General features: G+C 37.7%; 1 protein-coding gene across 2 annotated transcripts in view; it reads left to right on the forward strand.

The window, feature by feature from the left end:
* Positions 1-14: 14 nt before the first annotated feature.
* The window catches only part of UTP20 (UTP20 small subunit processome component), an 86,387-nt gene continuing 74,117 nt past the window's right edge, over positions 15-12,284 (forward strand). The window contains exons 1-12 of one of the 2 annotated variants that reach the window (XM_061417059.1): positions 15-223; positions 1,119-1,199; positions 3,360-3,426; positions 3,541-3,673; positions 4,136-4,324; positions 5,170-5,251; positions 5,884-6,021; positions 6,497-6,652; positions 7,322-7,468; positions 7,553-7,687; positions 8,924-9,001; positions 10,743-10,921. In XM_061417059.1, coding sequence (XP_061273043.1) covers positions 179-223; positions 1,119-1,199; positions 3,360-3,426; positions 3,541-3,673; positions 4,136-4,324; positions 5,170-5,251; positions 5,884-6,021; positions 6,497-6,652; positions 7,322-7,468; positions 7,553-7,687; positions 8,924-9,001; positions 10,743-10,921 — 1,430 coding nt within the window. In that variant the 5' untranslated portion in view covers positions 15-178. Of the gene's footprint in view, positions 224-1,118; positions 1,200-3,359; positions 3,427-3,540; positions 3,674-4,135; positions 4,325-5,169; positions 5,252-5,883; positions 6,022-6,496; positions 6,653-7,321; positions 7,469-7,552; positions 7,688-8,923; positions 9,002-10,742; positions 10,922-12,284 lie in introns of those variants that run through there. The other variant, XM_061417062.1, reaches the window with a different exon arrangement.

Below are 12,284 nucleotides of genomic sequence, written 5' to 3' on the forward strand. Positions count from 1 at the left end.
TGATCCGCCCAGGCTCCTCCCCGTTTCCAATATGGCGGCCCCCACTAACTCAAGTCGCACGTGAGATAGTCTAAGTACGTGGGAGTGCAAGTGTGTGAACCACGTTTCCTTCTCTACAGCCTGTAGCATCCCTTCGACCCTTCCCGAGATCTTCGCGGGCCGCTGCCCCTCTGCAGCCATGAAGCCAAAGCCGGTTTCCCACAAGACCGAGAACACGTACCGGGTGAGCGAGGGAACTTGCCGGGGGGCCTGATTCTGAGCGGGATTCTAGGAGTACCGTGCTGCGGACCGAGCGGGAGTCTCCTGTCCGGAGGCTCTGGCAAACGAGCCTTCCTCTCTCCTGGCGTAGTAAATAATGGGATGGGGAAGGAAACCCGAACTCCAGATTTCCGCTATGGTTTGTGGGGTCTGGCCTGCTTGAGAGGTCCTTTCAGACCAGAATTAAATTCAGTATCACAGACTAACCGGTTAGGAATTTATTTTTGCTCTTTTATCCTTGAAGACCGAATTGGGGAGGCGGGTCGGTGGAGGAGGTAAGTGACTTACAGCTTCTGGCTGATAACACCGCTTTCTGTTTGTTTCTTGAGGGTTTCTTTGTTCCTCCACAACCGTAGGTCTGTGTATATTTAAAAATACAGTTGGTGAAACGACTTCGCCGGATTCTGTGCTTGCAGCAGGGTATGAATGAAACCTAGCAGTAGATCTAGCGAGGCTACATTGCTGTCTTTTAACACAGTCTAGCCGGGGAATTTGATTTTAAACATTTTGCAAATACACTCATAGAAATATTTCATTTTCTTCCTATAGTAGTGCAGTGCATTTGTTTAACGCCCGTTCAGTTTGTTTAAAGTTGTCTTTTGTGATTCATCAGTGATGTCTACTTCTAGTTGTAAAACTCAGTTATACATTTTATGATTGATTGAAAATAGAAGTCTGAAATTGAAAGTGAAGCGTATCATCATTTCTAATGATAGAACATGAGGCGGCGTATGGAAGCTTTAAACTTTATACTTTCACAAGGAAATTGTCAACATATGATTATATAGCACTAAAACAGATATTCAAGATGTGAAACGTATAAAATGATAATGTATTTTAAATATACTCCTCCTCTTCAGTTTCTTACATTTGCTGAGCGACTGGGGAATGTGAATATCGACATTATTCACCGGATTGATAGAACTGCAAGCTATGACGAGGTAAGAGAATGTTAAATTAGCTGATCTTCAAGTACTCATAGTTGGTTTTTCAGTCTGAGACGTGAATTATTTCTCAAGCCATTCTTTTATGAACGTGAAATGCATTAGACCTGTGCTGTCTCAAACAGTAGCCACACTTGGCAGATTAGATAGAATTAAATAAAAAATTCTAGTGCTCAGTCCTGTATGTGGCTAGTTGCTACCATGTTGACCAAATGCAGATATGGAACATTTTCCATCATTGCAAAAGTTCTATTGGATGATGTTAGGAAATTGACTGGATTCTCAGGTGGCCTCTGACTCCAGTCTCTCCCTTCCCTTATGCATTCTGAGCCCTGCTGCAGATCTGTATTCCTGAAACTACAGTTTTAAAGAGATTTTACGAGTTGCCAGTCCAGGTTCAATGCACGATACTGGATGCTTGAGGCTGGTGCACTGGGACGACCCAGAGGGATGGTATGGGGAGGGAGGAGGGTTCAGGATGGGGAACACATGTATACCTGTGGCAGATTCATTTCGATATTTGGCAAAACTAATACAATATTGTAAAGTTTAAAAATAAAATTAAATTAAAAAATAAATAAATAAAGCGATTTTGAGCAAGTTACTTTACTAGGGCTTAGTTTCCTCCTTTATTTAAAAAAAGGGGGGCTTGACCATATAACTTTTTTCCGTTTCTGACCATGCTGAAATTCAGCCATAACTGTATTCAAAAATCACCGCATCATTTCTCTACCAACATTTTTATAACATGCCATCAACTTGGGATTCAGCCTCAGTTTTTACAGTTTTTCGCTTGACTCTAGTCAGGCTCTGCTCACTGTCACTTTGAATGCCTTGTCTCTAATATGTGAATTCAGTGTTACCAATATGTGAGTTCAGCTAAGTGATGTTATCTAGGTAGGCACATAATACTTTGGGAGCTCACAGTGAAGGGAGCCTAACCAAGATTCGTTAGGAGTGTAAAGTGAGGTGTCAAAAAAGGTTAAGTAGGCAAAGTGTTACGTGAATTGAGTCTTGTTTCTGTGGGTTTTAGCGTGGCAAAGAAAGCAGGAAAGGCTGATTCAGGCTGACAAAGAAACCTTTGTAAAGGAATAGAGGCTAAAGAGAGCATGTCACATTCAAGAACCTGCAAAGCATTTTGGTGCGCTTATAATTGGATGTGGGGTGTTTGTGTTGATGGTAACTGTGAATGGGTGAAAGGGGTAGCTGGTGAAAGATAATGCTGAAGAGATAATCAAGGACCATGAAAAACTTCATATCCAGCTAAGTTTGAATTTATCCTGAATCATTCTAGGATTATAAGGCAGGGGAGTGTGTGACATGATCCAAGTGTAAGTTTTAGATCTCTTTGGCTTTAATGTGGAGGAAAGAGCATGACTGGAGTCAGGGCAACCATTTTTGATGATTTGGTAGTCATCTAAGTAAGAACTTTAGTTTCATATAAATATGTGCAAACACTTAAAGAGGTTTTTTGTTTTTGTTTTTTTTCTCTTAAGAAAAATTGGTTCCTACCATATTCCTCACTATAAAACCTGCTTTTCTCACTTTGAAAAAATACTGTCAACGTCCTTCTAATTCAGTAATAGATATAATTTTTTTGATAGACACATGGTATATCATCTTATGTGTAGACCATAAGGTATATGCCAACCATTTTCCTATTGTTGGATATTTAGGCTTTTTTATATTCCCCCCCACACACAATAAAGCTGAATGAGCATCTTTATACTTATATATTCACAAATTTTATAAGAATATCTCCAAAAATGGAAGCGCTGGGTCAAAGGACATACCTGTTTTTAATTTTAATAGAAATGCCAGATTACTTCTCTGTAAGAGTGTAGCAATTCATATTTCCAAAAGCAGAATGAAAGAACTGTAAGAGTCAACATTTTTCTTGGCCTAAAATTGTGAGAAAAATAAAAAGTTTTTTTTTAAATGTGACTATTGCGTATGTTTAAATCTGCTGCCCATATTGTATACCTGATTGCTTTTTAAGATGTGTTAATGCCCTTTGCTAAAAAAAAACTAAGAAGAGTTTTTCAACTCTTGTCTATCATCATTGTCTTAAAATATTAATGTATCTTTATTCTTATTTACCTTGATTATAGTTTTTCTTTGAGTTGTCTGATTGATGGACTGCTTTAATCTTGGCAGGAAGTTGAAACCTACTTTTTTGAGGGTCTGCTGAAGTGGAGAGAATTGAACCTGACGGAACACTTTGGTATTTTCTGTTTTGTTTCTATTTTATTCACCTGTCATTTGCACTGAATATGGTCAAAACAGCTAAAGAGTGGTGTGATAGAAAAGTAGAACTTTTTTTTTTCCCCCTACCCAGGGAAATTTTACAAAGAAGTTATTGACAAATGCCAGTCATTCAATCAGCTGGTGTATCATCAAAATGAGATAGTTCAGAGTTTGAAGACTCACCTGCAAATCAAGAACAGTTATGCCTATCAACCCCTTTTGGAGTAAGTAGCATGTTGAGAAAAAGGTGACAACATTTATCTGAATTTTAAGAAAGGTTGCTTTATAGCTACATGTGCTTTAGATCTGGTGTTTGTAATGTAGAAGCAAGAATTTACCTTTTTTTATTGTTGTTAGATTAAAATATTGGTACATTACTGTAAAGCAGAATCTTAGGGATATATACTGTTTTGCTTTCTCTACTTTTATAAGAACCTGATTTTTTACAGTTTTGGGATGATTGACCGTAACTTGTGATAGAATGTATCTTCTTGCTGTAGCCTGATTTCTTTGCTCAACTCTTAAAACATGAAAAATTTTATACTTCTCTTGAGACTTGGTTTAGAAGGTTCAATTAATCCTTTCATCATAGGCGATTGGTTTTCATTTGTGAACTAGATTTGTAGTGTTCGGTTTTTGATCTTCATGTCTCAGAATCAGTTACCTCCTTTATTTTTTTCATCCAGTTTGGTTGTACAGTTGGCACGAGATCTGCAGACAGACTTCTATCCCCATTTTCAGGATTTTTTTCTGACCATCACCTCAATCCTGGAGACTCAGGACACGGAGTTGTTAGAATGGGCTTTCACCTCTCTGTCATATCTGTACAAGTACCTTTGGAGACTGATGGTGAAAGACATGTCCAATATATACAGGTAACCCTTTTCTCTCATATAGGTTTTTCTTTTTTTCTTTTTTTTTTTTTTTGCTTTAAAATTTTATTTTGTATATAATTCAGTGCTGTTTAGTAAATTTATAAAGTTATGCAACGATCACCACAATCCAGTTTAAGAATGTTTCCATCATCTCCAAAAGATTTCTCATGCCCTTCTACGGTCAGTCCTGTTCGCCATCTGTGTCAGCTTTGAGAGCAAAAGCAATATGCACTTGTCGAACATGAGATTTCCTCTGTGGAAACAACTGTGTGCTCGAAGCCCCTCAGAAGAGTGATCCTCTTCTACAATGATAGTTTTTAGCGTTTAAGTTGTGTTAAGTTTTTGTCTTTTGGTCAAGGGAAGTTTTTATTTGTTTAGTTTTTGGCCACACTGGACCTTTGTTACTGCACACAGGCTTTCTCCAGTTGTGGCAAACAGGCGCTGCTCTCTAGCTTCAGTGCGTGGGAGCACAGGCTCTAGGTGCGTGGGCTTCAGTAGTTGCGGCACAGGGGCTAAGTTGCTCCGTAGCACGTGGAATCTTCCCGGATCGGGAATGGAACCCATGTCCCTACTTTGGCAGGCAGATTCTTCATCCCCTACACCACCAGGGAAGTCCAGGCAGTTTTTATTGATACTGACAACAACCAATCCTAGAACTTTTAATGTCTGTTACCTTCAGTCTCCATTTGACATGTGAGTGTCATGTAATCAAATGAGATTTTAAACTGCTTATTTTATTATACCTTCCTTGCATTCCTTGCATAGTATTAAGAACATAATTGACATGTACTATTAATACATCTTTATTAAATGATTAATTAAATGTCTTATTTTCTCATTTATAGCATGTATAGTACACTTCTGGCTCATAAAAAGCTACATATAAGAAATTTTGCTGCTGAAAGCTTTACTTTTTTGATGAGAAAGGTTAGTTTGATAATTGTATGTTTATTGCTCATTAATCCTCAAGAATCTGATGAACAGAAGGCAATATCTTTTACAATATGGTTATTATGGACTGACATATATATATGTAAATGGAAACCTGTTACTGTTTTGAGGTTATCTCATCATAAGGTTGTTTTTGCTTACTAATGTGAAATAATTTGGTTGTTTCTTTTGTTGTTATTTGGTGTATATACATTCTCTAATTCATGTCAGTCTATACATGAACAGTGAGATTAACAGGGATTTTTATAATAGTTTCCTATAAGCAACTGATTGTATAGTGTCATTTGTTTTTGTTTTTATAAGAGTTTTTATAATAAAATCATTGCTATTAAATTTCTTTTATACTCATAAAAGATAGAATGTTGCCTTACATAGTTTTTCTTGGTACATACCTTCATATTATACCAATGAATTAATCACTCCTGTGTAACATTACAAATGTTACTGTACTCTCGCAGTAGTTTGAAATCATTGCAAGTGTCTTTTCTTTTCAGAATTTTTTTACTTATTACATTTAAATATAAATCTGTAGAATAGCAAATAATAATAATTCTTTTGGATATGTTTATGTTGTAAATGCAGTTTTCTGTTTGCATTTTGTGTTTTAGGTTTCTGATAAAAATGCACTTTTCAATTTAATGTTTCTTGATCTTGATGAACATCCAGAAAAAGTAGAAGGCGTTGGACAGTTGCTCTTTGAAATGTGCAAAGGAGTTAGAAATATGTTTCACTCTTGCACAGAGAAGGTAAATAAGCTAGAGGAGTTCCTTGAGTCTTTGTGAAAAGGATAAAAAAGGAAATGGATGAGATATACACAGGTGATTCAGAGAGAGGATTACGTAGAGTAAATAGAAAACATTTGGGGAGCATTAGGGCTTTAAAAGCAGTGCTTACTTAATATAGGCCCTGGGTTATTAGGTATTTCTCATGTAAAAAAATCACTGCTCTGTTTTTCATCCTGCATGCTGGAAGGTAACATAAATTGATCAGTGAGCGAGGGTGATGGAGGTGGGCAGTTGTATGATAAAATTCCTAATCCTAGTTTTGAAATTCTTTTGGGACACATAGTTAACCACCAAAACTGTCATATCCTTGATAATCCTGAATCAGATTTTAAGATAGCTTGATCAGAGTGGAGAATAATCAAGAGTGGAAATAACAGTGAAATACTTGAGACTAAGAGTATACATATTCATTTTCATGACTCTTGGATTTCCACAGGCAATAAAGCTAATTTTGCAAAAGCTCGGACCAGTTACAGAAACAGAAGCTCAACTTCCATGGATTTTAGTTGGAGAAACACTCAAAAACATGGTCAAATCCACTGCACTCTATATCTACAAGGAACATTTTGGAATATTCTTTGAATGTTTGCAAGTGAGTTGTGGTTTTTAAGTATTTGTGTGTAACTAGGAGTCCAAGAGTTGATTGCTGTTGTTCTTAGCTTAGAATCTCCTTCTTCTGCTGGAGATTATATTTTATAATTGTTTTTATCATTTTACACACTAACTAGGATTTTCCTTCCATCTACCCCTTGTACTAATATTTTTACTTGCTTTCAGTATCTTGAGATGCGTGCAGTAGAGCATAGTGGATAAGAGCAGAGGCTTTGGAGCCAGATGGCCTCTTTGCATACTGGCTTTGTCACTTACTGCTCCTGTGACTTAGGAAACTTATTTAAGTGTCTAGTCCTCAGTCTTTTCATCTGGTAACTAAGAGTATAGTATTCTCTACCTGTGAGGATGGTGAGGAAATACTTGTTAAGAACTTGAAACAGTGCACTCAGAAACGTTTGTGGTTATGTCTATGGCGACACCACCCTGAACTCACCCAATCTCATCTGATCTCAGAAGCTAAGCAAGATCAGCCCTGGTTAGTACTTGGATGGGAGTAACGTTCGTACTTATCATTAGTGGCTCCCAATAAAGGTGTCTTTTTCTTTCAAAGCAAAAAAATGTGAAAATTTGAGTGGCTTCACATAATATTTTCATTAACAGATGAGTTTGATAGTTGATAGTTTTTCTCTCTTAAATTCTTTGTTTGCAGGAATCACTCCTGGATCTACATACAAAAGTAACGGAAACTAATTGTGGTGAAAGTTCTGAACAGATTAAAAGGTTGTTAGAAACATACCTGATACTTGTAAAACATGGAAATGGATCAAAGATAACCAAACCTGTTGATGTTTGTAAAGTAAGTTCCCAACTTAGTTTGCTTAGAGCATGTTTGTTAGAAGCTGACTGCTAAGTGTGCATTGTTTTCCCTTTTGTTTTACAGGTCTTGTCTCAAACATTACAGACAGCCCATCTCTCTACATCTTGCCGGGAGACGCTCTTGGGTGTAGTTTCTGCTTTGATCCTAGGCGAAAATGTTTCCTTGCCAGAGACCCTCATCAGAGAAACCATAGAAAAAGTAATTTACTTCAGCAAATATTAATCAAGTAGTTAATATGTTTAGCATTGAGTAAGCCTTCAGGGGAATACCAGTGAAGCCTGGCAAAGGCTCTGCCTTCAGGGAATTTATAATCTTGTTAAGGAGATGTGAATCACATGCTGTATTGGAAATAAAACAAATGTGATAAAAGCTAAATCTGCTCAGCAAATATTCACCTGAACAAATATTTACTTAACCAAGTGCAGGCTATGGACTAGATATGGTAGGATGGACAGTTTTTGGTTTTTTTTCCCCTGTGATTTTTTTTAGGGAGGTGGGGTCCTGGTAGTATATAGTTAAAATCTGTTGAATCAGTCTGTCAACATTTGTGTCACATTGAACTCCGGGAGTTGGTGATGGACAGGAGGCCTGGTGTGCTGCGATTCATGGGGTTGCAAAGAGTCGGACACGACTGAGCAACTGAACTGAAATGAAACGTAAAGGTCAATTCTGTCTGGGATTGTGGAACAGTAAATGCTTTTCAACGGACTTATATTTTGGGTAGTCCTTGAAGGTTAAATATCAGTCTGCCAGTCAGAAGAGGGATTAAAAACTCTAGGAGAGAGAAGAACAAAGATGTGTTCAAAAATCTATGCCATCTGGGCTGTGGGAACAGGAAGTGTGATATCTATCAGTAAGGCTCTGCTTGGCTTTGAAAAATTAGGTTGGATTTTTTTCCTCTGCAAGTAGTGGAGGGTCCTGGAGAAACGATAAGCAGGGAAATAATTGAATGAGATTGGCATCTTAGTGAGTTAAGAAGATGAAGTGGAGGGAGGTGGGACTGAAAGTAAAAATCAGTTAGGTTCTTTGTAGGGCAGCAGTGGAAAGTTACAAAGAAGGGATAAAGTGTTGCTTGCCCTTTTATGTTGCTGCGTAGCTGGGAAAGAATGAGCAAGTCTTAGGCAGAGCACCTGTGTTAATCACTGGAAGTACAGTGCCCTTCGAATCTGTAAGTCCCTTTGGAGAAGGCCGAGCACTTAGAATGCTGGTTAGTCGTTTCTTTTCTGTGTAGGGGGGCCCAGTGCCTGGGCTCATACCTGGCAGTGGCAGATTCAGCAGGCCAGTTCTTTTTGGTTCCCATGACTACTTTAACTTGGATTGAGCATCCCACTACTTACTCCTTGCAAGCTAGAGGACTTGAAGATTTGGGATGTTTTTATTTTCAGGAATGGGAGAGTACTCTCTTTGTACTTACATTAGTATTCTTTGCCACAGGTTTTTGAAAGCAGCTTTGAAAGACACTTAATTTTGGATTTTTCAGAAGTCATGTTTGCTATGAAGCAGTTTGAGCAGGTGAGTGAGATTATTAAGTCTTGGATTTGACTCCGTCATGATGAAATGATCAATTTTAAAAATCCTGTGATTTTTGTTTTTTGAAAGGAATAGGAAAGGATTTGATGTTTTTAATTCCTTTTTTTTTTTAAAACAATTATATTTCAGTTCTAAGTCACATGTGAAACTTTATTCCACATGCTAAGCATTTTAAATTATAATAGGTAACCAATTTGGTTTTAGTAATCTTTTAGGAAGTTATAGCCTGTAGTGGTGGCCCAGAAGGTAAAGAATCTACCTGTAGTGTGGAAGGCCTGTGTTCAGTCCCTGGGTTGGGAAGATCCCCTGGAGAAGGAAATGGCTACCCACTCCGGTAGCCTGGAGAATCCCATGGACAGAAGAGCCTGGCTTGCTATAGTCCTTGGGGTCGCAAAGAGTTGGACACAACTGAGTGACAAACACTTTCACACTTTTCACTTAGGAAGTTATAAAACACTGTGTCATCAAATCCTGAGCTTATCTCTTCCCCTCACCTGCATCAAACATTTGCTACTCCTTAAAACTGGTGGTCCTAATATGTACTTCATAGAAATCTATCTCTTCTCTCATTTTCCCCTTTGGTCTTTAATAATATATATTTTTTGGTTGTCTCCAAAAAAAAAAAAAACCCCACTTCTTTAGACATGTCCTAGCTCTGTTCTTTCCTGCCCAGTGAGGACCCTTTATAGCCCTCTGATTTCCTTGGCAGCGGCATCTTTTCCTTCTCCCCTGTTCCTTTTGGTCTTCTTTTTAATAACTTATTTTTATCAGAGTATCCTATGCATGTAGTTTGAAAGGTCACACAGGGCTAAAAATTCCCACCCCCATCTTCCTCACCAGGAACAAGCGCACCTAATGATTTTTTTTTTTAGCTATTTTTTTTTCTAGTATTTACTTTATATTTTTAAATCATCTGAATATACTGCTTTTTCTTGACACATTAATTTTAGTCCTTATCTGTAGGCTTCCTCCTGAGTAGGTGGATTCTATTCTTTTATACTACTTTTCTCAATAGAGAGTTAACATCACAAATTTTGGCTGAGAGTACTCCTTATAAGCAAGGAATATTTTATATTTACATTTCCTTTTTTGTGTACGCTTTCATTTTTTCCAATTGCCTCATTCTTTAAAGACTGGAAATTGCTTCTTTAAAACTGTTCATCAACGAGTCTTCCAGCAGCCTCGTAGAATGCCTTCCACACAGCAAATTAGCAGATCATTTAACAGATCTTTTCTCTTCTGGAGACAGTCTTGCCAGAACCATTTAACTCTGAACGGGTTGCTTTCTCTGCGCACTGCACAGATGCCATACTGGGACTTGCCTGTTTCCTGGGTCCCATGTCTTTCTCTTGCTATAGCTTGCTTTCTTACATTGTAGTACACTTTCTTATTTTGATGAAACACATTCTCCAGAGGTTCCTGAGAAAAGGTGAACGGTAGTAAAATTTTGAGCTTTAGTACATCTGAAAGTGTCTTGTCTCCTCACTCTATCTCCTCGCTCTATACCTCCAGTACCCCAGGTATAGCATTTTAGATTCTTTCATTCTTCCTCAGTTTTTCAGGCCTTGCTCCATTGTCTTCTTGCATCCTTTGCTCCTCTAGAGAGGTCTGGTATCTTTGTTTATGATCTTTTTTTCTTTGTGGAAGTGTTAGAATAATCTCTTCATTAGGTGTTCTGAAATTTATGTCTGTTAATAAGTGTGATTTTCTTGTTTATTTTTAGCTTTTCCTACCCAGCTTTCTCTTGTATATTGAGAATTGCTTCCTGACGAATGATGCTGCAGTCAGAGATGAAGCTCTGGCCATTTTGGCCAAGCTCATTCTTAACAAAGCAGCACCTCCTACCACTGGCTCCATGGCGATTGAGAAGTACCCTCTGCTTTTCTCCCAGCAGACAGTAGGGTAAGTTCTGAAGTCCTAATTTCCTATATTCTTGGTAGGGTTACATTTAAAAATAATGCATTCAAAATATTGTAAAAACTGAAAATCTACATGTATTAACTGGAAAAATGTCTGTGATATATTGTTAGGTGAAAAAAATAAGTTGTAGGAGAGTACGTCTAATACCATCACATTTTGCAAAGTTAAAATTGAAAGTATATATAAGCATAGGAACACGTGGAATGGTACAAAAACAGGTTAAGTTGTTAACTTCAGGAACGTGGTAAGTAGAAAAAAGAAGTCACTATTAATTTTCTTAACCTTTTATTTTAAAAACAATTGTATATTCACATGTGGTCATAATAAACAGAACAGAGAGGTTCCATGTACTTTTCCTGTAGTTTCCCCCCGGTGGCAACATCTTACAGAAACTTATTTCAATATCACAACAAGAAAATTGACATCAGTACAATCCACCAACCTTATTCAGATTTACCAGTTTTACATCACTCATCTCTGTGTGTAAATGTATATGGATATATAGTTCTGTGCAGTTTTATCTCATGTCTATTCACAACCACCACCAGAGTCAAGATACAGAGCTATTCCATCACTGCAAGGATCTCTGGTGCTACTTTCAGTAGCCATAGTCACCCTGCGGCTCTGCATTCCAACCCTAACTCTTGGCAACTACTAATCTTACACTCTGTTTTTACACTTTTGTCATTTCAAGAATATTATATACATGAAATTATACTGTACAGCGTTGGAGATTGACTTTTTCACACAACATAATTCCCTTGAGACCCATCTGAGTTGTGTGCATCAGTAACCCGTTCTTTTTTATTTTGAATATATTTCTGTGTGTTGCTCCTGAGTAGTGTTCCAAGGTAATGGATGGAGCAGTCTGTTTAGTCATTCACTTGTTGAAAGATATTTATGCTATTCCTAGTTTTTGGCTATTATGAATAATGCTCTTATTAACATTCATGTACATAGCTTTCCATTTCTCTGAGGTAAATGCCTAAAAGCAGACTTGTTGGATTATATGATAAGGGCATGTTCAGGTTGATAAGCTGTCAAATAGTTTTGCAGAGTGGTAGTGCCGTTTTGTGAGTTTGAGTAAACTCCGGGAGTTGGTGATGGACAGGGAGGCCTGGCATGCTGCAGTTCATGGGGTCTCAAAGAATTGGACACGACTGAGCGACTGAACTGAACTGAGTGCCGTTTTACATTCCTTCCAGAAGTATAGGTGATCCATTTTCTCTGCATCCTCACCAACGTTTGGTATTATCACTGATTTTTTGGTTTTTCCAGTTCTGTAGGATGTAGTGATATCTACATGGTGGTTTTAATTTGCATTTCCCTAGTGGCTAAGGATATT

This window comes from Bos javanicus, chromosome 5 (assembly GCF_032452875.1).
Source record: "Bos javanicus breed banteng chromosome 5, ARS-OSU_banteng_1.0, whole genome shotgun sequence".
Taxonomy (NCBI): Eukaryota; Metazoa; Chordata; class Mammalia; order Artiodactyla; family Bovidae; genus Bos; species Bos javanicus.